The 19,134-nt window shown below is 27.8% G+C and overlaps 1 protein-coding gene across 1 annotated transcript; it reads right to left on the bottom strand.

Moving 5' to 3' along the window:
* Positions 1-5,471: 5,471 nt before the first annotated feature.
* On the bottom strand, positions 5,472-11,040 carry LOC136078219 (uncharacterized). The gene is made up of 10 exons (XM_065793480.1): positions 10,928-11,040; positions 9,786-9,946; positions 9,491-9,601; positions 9,232-9,378; positions 8,729-8,949; positions 8,232-8,644; positions 7,855-8,102; positions 7,546-7,721; positions 5,855-7,417; positions 5,472-5,696 (listed from the first exon to the last, which is right to left on the bottom strand). The coding sequence occupies exons 3-10, from the start codon at positions 9,521-9,523 to the stop codon at positions 5,555-5,557; spliced, it is 2,943 nt and encodes a 980-aa protein (XP_065649552.1). The 5' UTR covers positions 9,524-9,601; positions 9,786-9,946; positions 10,928-11,040; the 3' UTR covers positions 5,472-5,554.
* Positions 11,041-19,134: the final 8,094 nt, after the last annotated feature.

Genomic DNA, 19,134 nt, shown 5'->3' with positions numbered 1-19,134 from the left:
AAAGGTTAATAAATCAACATTAGTTAAAAAAATTTCTTTCAATAGTTAATTGGTGCTTCATGGTTTCAAATTGCAAGTATTTTTTGAATTCTTTTGAATTATAAAAAATAGCCTCTCACAACACATCAATAGAACTCAAGTTTCCATTCCCATTTAATGGTTCATCTAGTCTATTAGACAAAGACTCCAATATTTTCACTTATCCTTCACTACAAATTAAACAAAAGAAGATTACCTCAAAAATTCTGTTTTACAGTTGTTTTTTTTTCACATTACAGTCTTACAACACGAAGCTTGAAGATAGCTGCAAAAGTAGCTTGTGAAAATAAAGCAGCTTGTGAAAAGAGAAAAGTTGAATAACAAAAGGTATTAAAAGAAAATTAAAGGAAAACTGTGAACTATAAAAAGAAGTTAGCTGAGATATCAAATTTGCAAAAAATCAACATCTATTGAAGAATTAAATTATTGAAGATATTGAAAATTATCAAGATATTGAAGAAAATGATGGTATTTAGCAATAAGTTTTTTTAACTTTTTTTCGGGGTTCATTACCTGCACTTAGCATACAATGAGTTAAACTGAATAAATTACATTGATTTATTTTTTAGTATTGTTTTATATCTAAATAATTGCATTAAAATAAATTTCCAGTGCTCTATTATTCTGTTCGACGTGTTTTCCCATTTACGGATCATTGGCCAATAAAGGGTAAAGACATTTGCTAGTATTTGATATAAAATACAAGTCAGTATTTGGTGAAATCTTTATTACCTGCATTATATGTAATTTGATGTTGCGATAGTTACAATAATCCTTACTTAAATTGAAAGAGCTTTTATTGATCTAAAATTTATATTAAAAATAACTAAAGTATATATGTGATATATACTTCAGTTAATTTCTGCAATGGGTATTTCTTATAAAAATGTGGCTAATAATTGGCGAAGTTGTTTGCACCTTTTTTTTAAACTGAATAAATGAAGCTTTTGTGTGACCTAAGGGGGAGTTAATTAAAATTGTCCTATTCATTAAGAGGAGTACCTTAATGAATAGGGCAGTTCTCTTGAAATGCTCTTTTTAACTTCATAAAGTTGCTTAACTTATATATTGAAAACAGTTTGATGACCATTAACTCTTGCACTATTATGTACTTTTGGTAAAAAGAACGATTTAGTAGACCTGGTCATTTATCCCATTTATTTAGAACTACTCATTGAAATCGACAAAAAAATTATTGAATGGGACAAACATAAAAGATTAAAAAATGAAATGAGGTCAGTAGCAAGTTTCAAGTAAGTTAAGCTGTAAAGGTTGTTTCTACCATTTGGGGTGCCAAAAAGGCAGGGCATATGGTATACATTTACGCAATAGGAGTGCCAAAACTTTTATTTTAAGGATTAATAAAGTAGGTATAAAATTTTTATAATTTTCAGTATGTATTCTTTTCAGTAATACTTCTTCCTTGCTCACTGACGGGTCGATTTTACGAACGAAGTGCAATGTTTTCTTCCTGCCATATTGTCCTGTAGATCCATGAACGTGCTCGATTTCTTTGGAGGATAGCGAAGTACCTATAATACCACTTGCTGCCATTTCAGAAGTTTTATCAATCAATTTTAACCAACTATTAGACACTCTAGTAAGGGCATCGGCCAGGTTAAATTCCGAAGCGACAAGCCTAACATCTACTTTGAGTTGGTGTAATGTTATTGATGTACCAAAAAATAATCCTATTAAAAAGGAGAATATTAAATACTAAAAAAAGCTAGACTAATAACAAAAAAGGAAAAAGTGAATGAGCTGACATGAGAGATAATGAATAATTGAGATAACACAACATTTAATTATCAGATTCTGATCATTAAACGTTGTGTTATCTCATTTATTTCTTCTAAGAAGGGTGATAGAAAATAAAATATAAACAAAAAGATGTAAATAAATACTATGATAAGACAAAAAAAAAATGAAATCACTTGAATAATAGCAACAAATGCAAAATGAAACATAAGTAAAAATAATTAGCAACCACAAAAAAAAAAAAAAGCATGACAATATAAACAGTGCACATATGTCTGTATTGATGTACCAATGTTTTCAGAACAGTCACGAGTTATCTGATAATTTTATCTATAGGCCCTGATTCGAGATCCTCAAGTTGATCTCTTACGTTAAATGGGCAATGGGGGTTGAACCACGATTAGATCTGAAAATACACAAATTCACGCTTAATTTTTTCTGCACAAATTTTTTGGTTTTTTTTTTTAAATATCAAACATCAAGACACACATTTTTTTCTTCCATTATATTTGCAATATTCTTGAGTATTCTCCTTAACAGCATTTCGTTTGATGCGTTTGTCCTCAATCCAGATTTTTCCGCGAGTGTGTCGGTAACTATATGGAACACCGCTTTCGAATCGATGCAGATGTGCAAAACATCCATTTTCGAGTTATTGCCCATATTTAGTCCTTTAATTACTGCATCAAGTTCGGACATGTTTATATGCGCTGTGTATGTTTTCTTAACCAACATGCGTCTTCAATTATATTGCCATTAAACTCGACAACCACGTCTAGTACGATTGAACTAGCATCTACCCAATTTGTTGCCTTACGTTTTTGTCAGGGCGTTTGCTGTTCTTTTAACATACGACAATGCTACACGCAACCACAAACCACAAACGTCTACACGCAACCACAAACAACAAACCACAAACGTCTTGTTAGCCAATTCGGAATTTCACAAAAATCGTTATCTCTTCTCCAACGTAACTTTTTGTTTTCCATTCTGACTTGTAAACCAAGAACTCTTGCTCCATCGGATACGCGGACCGCCGGCTTACAATTAAGCCCAAAGATTTCCAAATGATCAAGTACGCGACAAACAGGTTCTATGTCTTCAACAAAAATATCATTAATGTATGATGACGTTCCTTTCCAGATTGTTTCACTTTGCGATAGCACTTTGTCCAATACCGCTTTCGTTATGACTGGCGCAACGTTTAGTTGGAATCCCAAACGTGTTAAACAAAACTTTGTCCACAGAACACAACATTTTGGTAAGTCCAGAGTTTCTCATCGATTTTTAGTTGCATATAAGTTGAAGATAAATCAATTATTGAAACATTTTTTCCAAACCGTCTCTAGTCTTGAAGTTTGTCAGCACACGCATTTGTGTTTGCAGTGAATGCTTTAATAAACGTGTTCAGCTCCCTGAAGTCTAATACTGGTCGCACTTTCCCTTTGTTTGGCTGCACCATTGCCATGAGAGGAACCAAACCCTTTATTGGACCGTGTTTCTTCAAATTGTACTTTTGAAGCCATTTTTTATCTATCCACCCTTCAATTTCTTTTTCGTAATCGTGTTTTATGCCAACAGGGATAGTGTATTCAGCAATCTTATTCACTAGAGTTTCAGGTTTATTATTCCTATTTCAGAATTCAGAATTATTATTCCATTTCCACGCAATTATCCATTCTCGATTTTGTTTCTTAAACAAAGCTGTGAAATCCCGAGATATTATATTCGTATTACTGACATCTTTTGAAATATCACCTTTTAGTCCAAGTAAACATGATTCGTTTCTTCCCATAAAACAAACATCACGAGTTGCAGATATTGATACTCCACCAAAAGCCACTATTCCATACCCATCAAAAACAATAACAAAGTGGTTTGAAGTCAACTACAAGTTCTTCCACAAAAACTTCATTTTCATTAGGTGTGACAATTCTAGTTCGGCTAATGTTCTTCGTACTGTTGTTGTTGTCAATTAACAGTTACCACGCTAACTATTTTCTTCGTAATTTTTGGCGCACATTATTTATAAATGATGCAGCAGGTACATTCTGAGTCGATTAACACATTCCGAGAAACGCCATTAATGTCCAACCGTATAATAGGTAACGCCATTATTGATTGTTTAGGGAGAGAACTGGCGCAAACATCTTCTCCCTCGGCACGTTTTTCGGACACATTCTTGATGTGTCCTTTCGCTTGACACGAGTAAGACAAAACATCGCTTGTCTCCCGTCTTCGACCCGACTTGTTTCGATTACTGTTTCTTCGCAGATGACTATCTCTTGCGAAATGAATGGGGAGTTAACATTCATAACAATTTGGTTGCGTTTGATCTTCAAACAACCTCGGCTCAGCACGTCTGTAGTTTACATACCAGTTCAACTTTTTCCAGCCATTCTGCGACTGATTGTTGATTGTTTCCACTTAACTCCGGAATTAACTTTAAATTAACTTTAGTCGACATTTAAGCCGAAATAGCTTTTTTTTCAAAAAGCTATTTCGGCTTCATCAAAAATAACTTTATAAGTCAAGCGTAAAACGCCGCTCTCTTAACGTAATTCAACATAATTTATATACTTATTCTCTTGATATTTACAATTATGTCTTTACATTATATACAAATACGTCTATATACATATACAATTATTTACAAGTAACTCAAATCGATCGTTACCTTTAAAACAATCATTAACTATAATTACACTTTACAACAAAATACTTGAACTCAAGAGATTTCATTTATTAAAATATTTAAACTAGAGGGACAATTGGAGTTGAGCAATTTGAAAAATTATATCATGAATTAAAAGTAAATCCTTAAATATTTTTTACGTTGTCATAATTATTTGTGATATAACGAAATATGATAAGTGCTAAAAAAACATATAATTAAGATTTACAATCGTAATAAAAGCTTTTATCGATAATGACTTTTATCATCACAAAAACAACATGTTGTTTTTGTTATATATTTGTCATCAATGTTACAGTGTAAAACTAAAGAGCTGAAACACAATCAACTATAAAAGTTTTGTAATGTTACCATCGGCAACTAATGGTAATACCAGTAAACAAAATCATTTTTACCTTAATTATGTAGAATTCCAATTTCTCCCTAACTGTTATCTGATGATTAATAGAGTATATTTCACATCATATAAATTTACTAAATTAAAACCATGTTTCAACAGTAGGCAAACTAATAAAGCAATGACAAACGCAACTAAAAAAAAAAGGAAAATTGTTGTTTAAAAAAATTATTATATATTAAAAAAATATATATTCATTGAAATGTAATTAATAATAAATACTTATTACAAATACTAAGATTTATACTTAGACTGAAACTAAAAGTGTTTACGGTAAAAATAAATAAATTGAAAGACAACAACACCACTTTCAGAGTTGAAAAAGAACCATTTAGTTTGTAAAAATTGATCTTATTCTTGAACATGCCTTTACTTAACCAGATCATCTTACTTAGTTAACCAGACCATCTTACTTAAGGGACTCTTGACTAAAATAAACCTTATTTAGGTAACACAACTTTTTAGGCATTGCTATCATTCAAAAATCATGTATTCCTTTAAGACTATATATTAGAAAATTAGAAAATGAAAAACTATTTAAATAAGATTTTTTATCTACCATACACTTTTTGCCTACCATAACAAAAAAAAAAAAAAAAAAAAAAAATTCTTAAGTACTAAAACTACATAAAAAAGGATTATAAATGTTAAAGTCAAAATCTCTTTTAAGTTAAAGTACTACATGGTAAAGTTATTGTGCATTGCGAACAAAACCATTCAACACTCTCACATTCTAAAATAAAATCAGGTATGCGTTCACAAACACGATGAAACCAACATTCACATTTTCCACATTGCACCATATGCCTAAATGTATTAACACATAAAAAACAGTAAAAAAAATGTGAATAAAAGTAATGTGTGTAAATAAAATAAAAGTAATACGTGTGTACGCGCGCGCGCGCGCGTGTGTGTGTAACTAGCTGGATTGAAAAGCTAAAACATAATTTAAATATTTCACTTACTTATCTTTGACAACTTTATCAGAAGCCATCCAAATTTGCCGACATACGCAATAAAGAGTAAAATTAAATTCTTTTTCTTTGCAAAACCTAGTCAATTTTCCAGTCTTTGGAAACTCATTTACGTGGTTTTCTATAACACTTTTAAATAAATGGTTTCTCATTTCATAATTTTCAAATGAAATGTAGTGTGGATTTGAGCTGGTACAAGCAATGTGCTGTGCAAACGCCAATGCAAACAAACCACAGTCTACACCATTTGTTTGTTGTTGCACAGGTAAGACTCGTACTTTCAAACTGTCTTTGGTGCACTGCATTATTGCACAAATTTGTCTGACAACATAATTCTTTATTTTGCCCTTAAACATGCTGTCTAACAGAAATACCTCACCTTCAGAGCACCCAAAAGTGCTTACTGTCAGCCAGTGTACATCACCATCATGTAATACCTGTACAAAGGAGTCCTTTACCACACAAAATGACAAACTTTGCCCCAAAACTGGATCCTGCAGACCAGAAACACCAGTTATCATTTTTTGTACCGAATGGATGACATTGTCTGACAACATCTGATGGTTTGTAATATCATTCATATCATCTGATGAGAGTTTTGTCTTAGGAAGTAAAACCAGTTTTTCTACTAAATGTTCATCATTATTATGTGAAATAACTATCTCATGATCAACAACAAACCTTTCTTTGTTTACAGGCTCATCAACAATTTTATGTTCAATCGAGTCAACTAAGTAACTCTCTGCTACTATAAACACTTTAGAAGCATTTGATGTTTTTTCTTTTTGTGATCCAACACCCTTAGTTTGAGCTTTTATTGGTTTCCGTACAGGAATAGAAATATGTTTTTTGCTTAATTTATTATTTGTTTGAGTGACAGGAATCCCAGATTCTCTTACTCTTCTTTTGTTTAGTTTGTCTATTAGAGTGGAAAGAGTTTTATGTAACATCATTAGTTCATCAGAGTTTGCCTCAAATTCAAATGATAAGTTCTTAATAGTATTAAGCATCTCCCTAACATCGACACCAGAATAAATGGGAATATGTTTTTTACATATGTCATTCTGATCTTCTACAGTTGTATTTTTTTTTAAAGACAAAGATGACTCTTTTAAAAGTGAAAGCGACTTAGAAAAATTAAAAGGTTTTTTTTCATGGAATATATCATAGTTATCTTCATTTAAATTTAAGAATGGAGAATTTACATAAAGTTTTGATAATGTATTCCATGACCAAGCAGGATACTTTTTGAATATAGCAAAAAAATGTTTGCAGGGATAGCCTGTTGATATCCAATCATAACAAGTACATTTTGGCATAATATTTTCATCACCAAAATGCACAAAGTATTTTGTAGAAGAATCAATGGTACTAGATACAGTAAAGATAACATGTTTCATCATTACAACTGTGTTCAAATCCATATAATCAGCAGTAGATTTTCGCAACAAGCAATGCTTAACTAAATTACGAGGGCGATTATATAAATATTTTGGCACCCAGCAGCCATATCTCCTGTATCTTGCATCCATTTTGAAGTTGGCATCAGTGTAGCTAAATTGAATAGATAAAACTTTATAAAAATAAAAAGATTATATTAATATCATTACTGTGAACTTTTAAATTGACAATAGTCCCTTTTAAACATCAGTTCATTGCCTTAACTTTTCTTTTAAACTAACCTTTTTAGCTTATCAGTGAAGAATTCTTCAATTAATAAAGTTAACATGCCTGTCAAAGAAGAGTTGTTATATTTCTTTAAATAGCAATACTTAAATGACTCATTTTGTCTTTCAACACCATTGTTTGTGTTGCAATTAATTAGAAGACGATTTTGCCTATACCACCAGATCCATCTCTTCACAATAAGAAAGAAATTCTACTTTTACATACCTCACCTTAAAATAATACAAACCAAACCAAATGATTGCCACAAAATGTATTCTCAAATAAAGGTTTAATTATTTAAACTCATGTTTAATAATAAATACCTTTTTTATAGGCATCCAATACATTTCAACATAATGTTTTAATTTAGAAAAACCATCTTGACACCAAAAGTCAGAAAGCTCTAACGCTTTTATAGCATCTACTTCTTCTTCACAAGATCTTGACCAAGCTATACATCTTAACAATTTTAAAATATCTTCTTTTTTACTAAAACAACCATTGGAAGTTTTTTTTATCCAACGATCCCATGCCTGTTCTCTATGAAAATCGCAGATGAATACTTCACGCCCTAATAAGAGAACAAAATTTTATTTAAAATGATTATGAACTTAAATCGCATGAAATATAAAAAATGATTCCTTTAAAGAAGTTAATAACTTAAAAATTAAATAAGTAAATACAGATTGGAAAAACAAACCAATAAAAACAGATTCCAAAGCACGTATCTCCTCATTACAGTAGTCAGTCATGCAGTATAAAGGTTGAAAATCAAGATTCCAAGACTTGATGACATTAAGTGCTTTTTTTATTGTATCAAAAGTTTCACTTTCAGATACAAATGTTGCAACTATTTGAAAATCAACATTAGTTTTAACAACTAAGAAAAACAATGGTAATGAATATCTAGTGGTCTTATATGTTGCATCTAAAAACACCATTTCATTATCATATTTATTTAGAAGTTTTTTTTGCCAACCAGCTTGATAAACAAACAACAGCTCATCCTTACTATGACTTCTTTTTGGATGGTATTGTATTTTGACAGTGGCGTCAGAAACCTTCCACTCATTTATTTTGTTTTCTAAACAATCTTGATCAATGTTTGAGAATCTGAAAAATTAATAAATCAAAAAACTTTTTGATAATATGAAACATCTAAAAGTACTAAAAATTAAATAAATTAAAAAAAATTACCTAAGCTTTTGACGTTCAATGACTATGTGTGTACGAATGATATTATTTCTTGGATAGAACCTTCTGTTGTTAGAAGGAGGCAAATCTTTTTTTCCAAACATATCACTAACCATAATTTTTAAAAGCCTCTTCATCTCACATACATTTGAAACGCCTTGTTTCACAAATTCAGAAATCTTTGTTGACAATCGATGGTCAATTTTCTGAGACAGGAGTTCACTCTAAAAATAGTATTGAGTAACACAAAATGTAACTACTTATCTGCATTAGTACTACTACATCAATTAATAAAACAGTAGCAAGATATGAAAGGTACATATTATTACGCACAAATAATATAAAATTAGTTATAACTTTGTACATGTATAAAAATCATGCTTAGCATTACTACTAGCATTACAATATGAAAAATATGTTTCAAAAATATAGTAATAATAATAATAAAAAGAAGAATTAATGATTAACACAGTTTGCAATATAGTATCAAAGCGCAAAGCAATTACTTTTCCAAGTGGATGATTTCGGTGACGTAATAGGCAGTCTATTTCAACTTTAATTTTTCTACAAAATACAAAAGTATTATGCTTCATCAAAGAATTTCCAATATCTCTTGATACTTGGTTTTTGTAATAATTTGTCATGTTGACAACCTGAAAATAAAATGACAGAATTGATCATTCTTTTTATTGTTATAATTTTTCTAACAACGATAGATTCATTAAAAATGTGACTAAAAAAAAAATATGCTGTTTTGTAAAATACCTTTAAACTAGTAAAATATACGATCTCTTTCATGTTAACTTTTGCAGGACATTCAAACTTCTTGGTGTCTTGAATAATCACATATTCACCTCTGTACCAATGATCAAACTTCTGTAATAATAATAACAATAATAATATCATATTATTATTATTATTATTATTATTATTACTACTATTATTAGTTGTAGTAGTAGTAGTAGTAGTATAATAAACATAAATATCTTTAATTTAAAGAATTTTAAGTGAAATTAAAGAACATTTGTTACAATAATAAATAAGACTATTTAATTGTTACTTTTTGATTTTCTTTTGCATCGATATACTTTTGCTTAGCATTAGAATTCCAATCAACGCCATGATGACAATCAAACCTTTTTGATGACAAAACAACGTAAAGCGTATTAAAAAATTCTGGGGATGTTTCCCATAACACATTGTGCTTGTGTGAAAATATATCTAAAAAATGAAACAAAAGTTATTCAAAAATGTATTTATATAATATTAAACTCATTAAGCTTTAAGCAGTTGAAAACAAATATTTAAAGAGAAATGGAATCATTAGGGTGTCTGTCTAAGAGTTGCTCAACTGCTTTTTAATAAGATGAAAAGGTTAACAGTTTACTTTTATCTCATCAATACACAGTTTAGTCTGTCATTCAAAAGTCATTCAAAGCTTTCATTGACCTCCCTGATTGAAAACCAGTTTTAAAAGCATATTGGATTACATGAGGTTGCAACTTTTAGTTTTAGGAAGTTTAGGAAATTCTTGTTGCTCACACTGCTTTTTAATAATATCAAGAGGTCACCATTTTACTTTTGGGCCATCCACACATAGTTTTGTCAGATTTATGCAATTGATTGTTGCCAAAGATGTTGTACTCAAGTAAATTTTTTGGGTGGCCCAAAATTTGAGTCAAAGTATTTGTATTCAGCATGATTTAGATTGCTGTTCCAAAATCAAATATTTAGATCCATTTGAAAATTTTGAAAAGAACCATTTAAAGATTTCCTGATATTTTCTGTTAAAAGTGTAAACAATGCTAAAGACCAAAACTAATAACTAAGTTTTTTTAGAATAAAACTTAAATTTTTTTCATAATGATTAAATATTAATATATTTGAACAATCTTTTGAGCGATATGATTTTTAAAATAGCAACCTAAAAAAAGAATATTAATACAAAATTAAAAAATTCCCTGACTTTCCCTGATTTTAAACGAAAATTCCCTTGACTTTCCCTAAACTCCCTGATTCGGTGGCAACGCTGTATGAACTGTTTATTATTTAAACTGTATAGATATAACCATAAGCTGTAAACACAGTAGAGACAAAAAACTCCATAAATTTGAATAACTGATTATTGCAAAGTGTATATCACAACTTAAATAAAGTAACTCTGAACTTTCATTTAGTTTACATTGTTCCAAAACTTTTTACCTGTACTACCAAAATCCTTTGGAGTTGAAAAAGCAGCAAAGCGAACAGTATTATCTATCTCATAGTTATGAAGACACTGATTGGCTTCTTTAACCGAATTACATATGAAGATATCACTTTTACCTGAAATGTGAAGATCTTATTAATTTCAAAATAAATGCAAAGAAAATATTGTAGAGCAAATAATAACTAAAAATCTTGCAAACTTGAAATTTTTGTTGGTTCATTAACAGAGAGAAGATAGTGTTCAGCTTCTTCGACAGAATTGTAAATACAAACCGTTTTTTTATCTAAAATTTGAATTTGCATAAGTCAAAACCATAATTACTTTGAATGTTTTTGATATAAGTAAAAATTAAATATTCAAAAAAAAAAAAGTTAAACAAATCACCCTGAAGACTTAAATCATCTTTTGCCTCATTATTTGATATGTCTGAATCATCGTAATCTGATACATCTGAACTAATAACGTAATGATAAAAATTGATAACAATATTATCGTAATCAATAATTAATATTATTATTATAATATTATAATAATACTACTAAAATTATATGATTATTATAATATTATTATTATAAATGTTATTATTGATTATTAACCTACTAATAATAATAAATAATAAATTACTGCTATTTATTTTATTTACATTAATCAATTAATCAATATATTCTGAATTACATGATTTTACAATTCAAGGATGTTTACAAATAGTATAATTACTAATGATTTGTAAACACCTAATAATAATGAATAAGAGTAAAATAATAACAACTATAAAAATCATAACGTTAACAATAATAATAACATTAATAATAACTATCATAATAAAAATGGTATTAATAACAATAAAAATAATGGTATTAATAAAAATAATGATTTTAATAAAAAAATGATATTAATAAAAAATGACAATATTAATAAAAATAAAGGTAATAGCAATAATAACAATGATAATAATAACAATGGTATATTTAAATATATCTATACTTATACACGCACACATACATACATACATACATACATACATACATACATACATACATACATACATGTCACACATACGCTTATATATATACACATAAACACACATACATCCATACACATACTCACATACAAACATATATATATATATATATATATATATATATATATATATATATATATATATATATATATTATATATATTATATATATATATTATACATATATATATATATACTTATACACACACACATACGCATATAAACGTATACATACGCACATACATCACATACATACATATACATACACACAACACACATACATACACATATACACACACATTATACACGTACCCATACATATACCCACACATGCATACGTACATACACATTCAATTATTGTACAAGGACGACAAAAAAGCTGTACAAAAATGTAAAGATTCTTAAAAAAAAAAAAAGGTATAAAATAAAAAATATATACATAAGAGAGTATTTTTTAATAAGACTAATAACAGTGATATATTGCTTTTATTGGAGTTATTATTCTAGTAGCTATCCAAATATTGTTTTTTTAATCTATTGAGAAAATTTATCGAGAAATTGAGTTTTCGGTTTTTCTCTTTTCAAAGAATGTGGGAGATTGTTCCAAGCATTGGTGCACTAAAGTTTAATTGATTCGCTGCCAAATTTATTGTCCTAGTATGTTCTACAAAGATATTGTTGCATGAAGAGGATCATGAAGGAGGAAGTGAGAATGTTTGTTTAAGTTTAACTATAAATAACCAAATTATAACTGATAATGCCCTAATCACTAACTCATTTAATGACTATTTTTCCACAATTGCAGAAAATCTTTCTAAAACAATCATCTCTCCTAGGCATAACTTTAACCACTACCTTAAAAATACTCCTTTTATATAACCCCTGTTACACCACAAGAAATAAATGATTATATATCCAGTATGAACCCTAGAAAAAGCACTGATCCTAATAGCATTCCTACTCAAATATTGATCTAAGCATCGAAAGATTTAAGCTACCCTTTGAGCATTATGATGAATAAATCATTCGAAATTGGAGTGTTTCCTGACTTGTTTAAAGTTGCTGAAGTTGTACCTATTTTTAAAAGTGGATCCAAACTAGATCATTGTAACTATCAACCTATATCTTTACTTTCAAATATTGGCCAACTAATTGAAAGATTCATATTTAACAGACTAGAAAACTTTTTAAATCAATCTAATAGTTTCTATAGCCTTCAATTTGGCTTCCGCAAAAAGCACTGTACAAATCAAGCACTCATTGATATAAATGTGACAATACGTGAAGCTCTGGATCAAAAATAGTTTGCTGCTGGAGTGTTTGTTGATTTGCATAAGGCGTTTGATACTGTTGATCATGAGATTTTGCTGACTAAATTAAATCATTATGGTGTCAGAGGAGTTGCTCTCAAATGGTTCAAGTCGTACCTGTATATGCGCTCTCAGTTTGTAAGCATTGGAAACACTTCCTCCAATACTAGGTTTACATGTATTGGTGTTCCACAAGGTTCAATCTTAGGTCCTCTACTCTTCCTCGTTTATATAAACGATCTGCACACATGTGTAAAGTTCTCCAAAACATATTATTTTGCTGATGATACCAATCTTCTTATTGTTAGTAAATCTCTTAAAAAACTAAATAAAAATCTTAATTATGACCTTACATGTTTGGTACAATGGCTACAATCAAACAAAATTGTACCAAGTCTGAAATAGTTATCTTTAAATCTCAAAGCAACAAAATTACAAAAAAACTTAATTTCAGAATAAGCGGTAAAAAAATTAATACTATATATAATATCAAATAATATAGGCATTATATTAAATGAAAGTCTATTGTTTCACCGACAAGTAAAAGCAATATCTTCCAAACTAAGTCGAGCTAATAGAATGCTTTCCAAAATAAGGCATTTTGTCAACTACGAAACATTGATAAATATTTGGCATGTTATATTTAATTCCCATGTAAGGTATGGCTGCCAAATTTCATCTACTCATCTTAAAAATCTTATAAAACTTCAAAATAAATCTATACGAATAGTTCATTTCCAGCCAAGTAATTTTAATACAGACTTATTGTATAGTTTATCAAATATCTTGAAGTTAGATGAACTCATCTTCTTTTTAAACTGTGTTTTTGTGTGGGATATCATTTATAATACCATGCCTATTGCTTTCAACAACTATTTTAAATTCACAAGTGATATCCATAATTACAAACTTAGCTCAATATCTTGTTATAAACTAGCTCTACCTTCAAAAAAACTAGCAAATATGGTATTCAATCAACTAAATACCAATCAATTCACTCTTGGAACTCTCTGCCACTTTCAATAAAAATAAATCTCCCAAACATTACTAGAAATGCTTTCATTGCCAATATCAAAAAATTTATCCTTCATAAAAATACTCAATAAAATTCTAACACAGCATTTACACTATCTTATATCTTCAATTAATTCTGTCTATTATTCTAAAATATAACAGCTTTTAGTTTTCCCTTATTTTAAACCTATTATCAGTTATCTCTTCTACCACTCCTTACCCTTCTGTTCCATATATGTATATATTTGTATGAACCTGAGTGAGCATTGTGTGTATGTATGTGTATATGTAATGTGTTTACTTATTTTTTTTATATGTTTTTATTTACATTAATACATATGTGTGATTATGTATATGTATGTATTGTGTGTATGTTTGCATATATATATATATATATATATATATATATATATATATATATATATATATATATATATATATATATATATATATATATATATATATAATATATATATATATATGTGTGTGTGTATGTATATGTATGTATGTATGTATGTATGTATGTATGTATGTATATATAAATGTGTGTATTTGTATATATGTGTATATGTGTGTGTATATATATATATATATATATATATATATATATATATATATATATATATATATATATATATATATATATATATATATATATATATACATATATATATATATATATATATACATATATATATATATATATATATATATATACATATACAATATATATATATATATACATATATATATATATATATATATATATACACATACATATATATACACATACACATATATATATACATATACACACACACACACACACACACACACACACACACACACACACACACAAACAAACACACACACACACACACACAGATATATATATAAATATAATGTATGTGTGTGTCTTAAATAAATGTAGGTATAGCTTATATGGTATTATTTATAGCACTTCCTCAAATGACCACTTCTATGCCACATATTGTTATTGTAAAGTATTAGTATCTCTATAATTGACATTATTATTTTTATTATTGCTACTGTTGCAAATTACTAATGTTATTATTAAAATTATTATTGTTATTACTACTATTATTATTACAATTATTATTACTGTATTATCATTATTAATTTTATTGCTATTATTAGGTATGTTACATGAAATTTTTAAATTCATCAAGTTCTAGGTTGTTATATATCATTAAAAAGAGCTTTATTTCATTATTCCAAAAGTGAAAAAATTTTCAAAATTGAGCCACCCTACAAAAAGTTATGACGTTTTAAGTAACGATTTTTTGATATTAGGATTTGTTGAAGAAACTGTGGTCAAAATAAAGTTTTTATTAACTAAAACTATTATAACTTAATCAATTCTTATCCAAAAGTTTACATCTTGGTATCAAAAGATGGATACAAGAGTTATCTACAAATTTATAAAGGTTTCTAGATTACGGGTGCATCCGGGGGCAAGAGGGGGCACAAAACCACCATCAATACCGGCAATAAAGACTAACAGTATTCGTAAAAAAGTGGGTTTTTTTTAATGAAAATATAAATTTTTATATACAAGATGTTTTGTAATTAGCTATCCGACCACAGTCAAATATAGAAGTTTTTTTCATTGTCTTTGGGTGGGTGTAAGGGTGATGGTTTCAAACACCCTATTGTCAAAAATGATTTTTTTTTTAATAAATATTAATCTTTATAATTAAAAAGAAATCTAGTATCAAATCAAGAATTATACTTTACTACTTCACATCACTAGCAGTGCACCCTTTGTTTCAAGGGGTGTAGATGGGGAAGGGGCGTATCATCGCCCCCCCCCTCTTTTACAACCTAAAAAAAAATTATATTTTTAATGAGATTCGAAAAAATAATTAAATGTAATTAAAATATTAAACTTTAATATAAAAACATCTTTTACCAAAATTCAAAATACATCACATAATGCTTAGTGATAGTTATAGATGGTTCCCCCTCTGACCTTAAAAAATTTTTAAAAACAAAAAATGTTTTATAATATTATTTTAATTAGTTTACATCTTGGCTTTTAGTTAATGATTAAGATATTAAATTCCATTAATGAAACTATATAATAATCATTGTTAACAATAGACACGATGTGAATGTAAGCTAGTCGCTGTAAATTTCTTTTGCTAGTTCCACAAGTCGCTGTACATATTTTTTGCAAGTTCCACGACTCCGTGTACATATCTTTGCAAGTTCCACTACTCACTGTACATTTTTTTTGCAAGTTCTACTACTCGCTATAATTTTTTTTGCAAGTTCCACTACTCGCTGTAACTTTATTTGCAAGTTCCACTACTCGCTGTAAATTTTTTTTGCAAGTTTGACTACTCGCTGTATATTTTTTTGGCAAGCTCCACTACTTGCTGCATACTACACACACACACACACACACACACATATATATATATATATATATATATATATATATATATATATATATATATATATAAATTAGTAAAAAACACTTATCTAACTTTTTCTTCAACTTGAAGTTTCACCATTGCTGGATCATCAGGAGGAGTTCCTGAGAACTCTTCCTGATGATCCAGCAATGGTGAAGCTTCAAGTTGAAGAAAAATTTAGACAAGTATTTTTTACTAATTTATTATTGCTCTGCTCTTTAAGAACATTGAGCACTCTATTTGTAAAATACACTAACATAATTTACACACACATATATATATATATATATATATATATATATATATATATATATATATATATATATATATATATATATATATATATATATATATATATATAGTCGAAAAATAGTAAAATCATGTAATAAGATAATAAAATGCATGGAACTTTTTCATATAATAATCAACAGTTTCAGAATCATTTTCTTTTCTAGTCCAGTAAGAAATAGTAATAGCCTTTCTATGTTTTTTTTTAAGTTTTAGTATTCTGCTATTGTGCAAGACTGTCATTGCTCTATCGGAATCATATCATTCATAATTATTATTGATATAGTATGTATTAAATATATATATATATATATATATATATATATTATATTATAGTATATATATAATATATACTATAATATAGTATATATTAAGTATATAATAGAGTATAAATATAATATACTATAAATAGTATAATAAATTTAATATACTATAAATATATTATATATGTCTATATATTTTTAGACAAATATTAGTATATTACTAATATATGATATATTCTAAATACGTAAAAAAGCAATATATTATATTATTATATGATATAAAGCTTTTTAAAAATGTAATAGTATGATCGGACTGAGCAAAAAACATGTATTATTGATTTAATATATAATAAATGCTATTTTGACATTGATACTTTATAAATGTAATATTAGTACTTATATCACAAAATCACTTTATAGAAAAATCACATAAATTTTTTAATAATAATTATTATTGGCTTTTAAAAAGGAATATTCAATATCCTTCAGTACCCCCCCCCCCTTCTCCCCCAAACACAAGACGGAAAAACAAAATTTACGTACCAAAAGTGAGGGTAAAAATAGGGTATCTGCTAGTTAAAATAAATTCTTGAAATTTGGCATGTGCATAGAAAACGTATAAACTTAAAAAAAAGAATAGGATAGAAAAAAAAAAGATAATATCTTCAACATTTACTAAGCACAAGAAGTACAACACACTTTTTGATATCAATAAATAACACTTTAACTTTCGTCAATAAAATAAAAAAATACTCTTTAAAAAAGTTCAACCATTCTACTTTTAAAAAAACTTCTAAGTTAATATAAAATTCTAAAAAAATATGCTACAAAACATCATCCTACCATACTGCCTAAACGCCAAGTTTTAAAAACGTGGAACAGTTTTTTAGCACAAAAATCGGTTCCGTAAAACGCGGGATGTAACATACCTACTATTATTAATTTACTAATAAGTTTATATACTTTTACAAATTTACGGATAATATTTGTAGGTCGTCACGTTTTTGTCAGTTACATAACTGTTTGTGACTGATCCTAGCTTTGTATTAATTTTATTTTATAAAGTAAAATAAATGATTGATTGATTATTGTCAATAATCAATCAATCATTTATGTCAATAATATTGACAATAAGTGCAATTTTTTGTGTAAGTTACGCTTATTGACAATAAGAATAAAAAACTTATACAAACTGGAAAAATCCTTACAACGGCTTATTAAACTTTAGAATTAACACATACCTTGTCATTTCTATATCCATTTAAAACTTTTTTTAATTTTAAAACTATAATTTTATTATTTTTTCGCTTACGAGCACGCTGTCAATAACAAGCTTTATAAAGATGGAATAATTAAAATAAAATTCGCATAACTTAATTTAAATAATACACGCATAATTACGTATTTTTGTCATTGGACTTTGATCCTATTCTGAGTGATACTTTCTTGCGCTGACCATAAAACAATTTAAAGAACCTGTTTAGTTTCAACATCCGTGTAAAACTAATTCAATTGCAATTTCGTTTTGTTTTTGTATGAATGTCTATAAATTATTTTTGGAAGGGAGTTTTCTAACGTTTTTTAAGTCGCTTTTTTTTTAATTTTCTTCGAAGTTTTTTGATGTTGGTAATTTTATATTTTTTGATTAGCAGATGATTTTGTCTTTAAATATTTTACATACAGTTTCTGCTCAACTTTTGACAATATTTTAAGCCCTTTCGGAATTATTTTTTTCACAAAGTGGAAAGTTTGTTGCAAATTCTTTCAAAAATGGAATATCTAAAGTTACTAGTAACTTTAGATATTCCATTTTTGCAAAAGCAAAAGAAAACAGTATATCTCCTCAGTATACTGAGGAGATATAC

This window comes from Hydra vulgaris, chromosome 03, assembly GCF_038396675.1.
Source record: "Hydra vulgaris chromosome 03, alternate assembly HydraT2T_AEP".
In the NCBI taxonomy this organism is placed as follows: domain Eukaryota; kingdom Metazoa; phylum Cnidaria; class Hydrozoa; order Anthoathecata; family Hydridae; genus Hydra; species Hydra vulgaris.
This window is presented reverse-complemented; position numbering and strand designations above follow the sequence as displayed.

Coding starts and splice junctions, on each gene's coding strand:
- LOC136078219 (XM_065793480.1), bottom strand. CDS start 9,523: ATGAAAGAGATCGTATATTTTACTAGTTTAAAG. Junction 7,722..7,854: donor ATTGGATGCCTATAAAAAAG/GTATTTATTATT, acceptor CTTATTGTGAAG/AGATGGATCTGGTGGTATAG. Junction 7,418..7,545: donor TTCACTGATAAGCTAAAAAG/GTTAGTTTAAAA, acceptor TATTCAATTTAG/CTACACTGATGCCAACTTCA.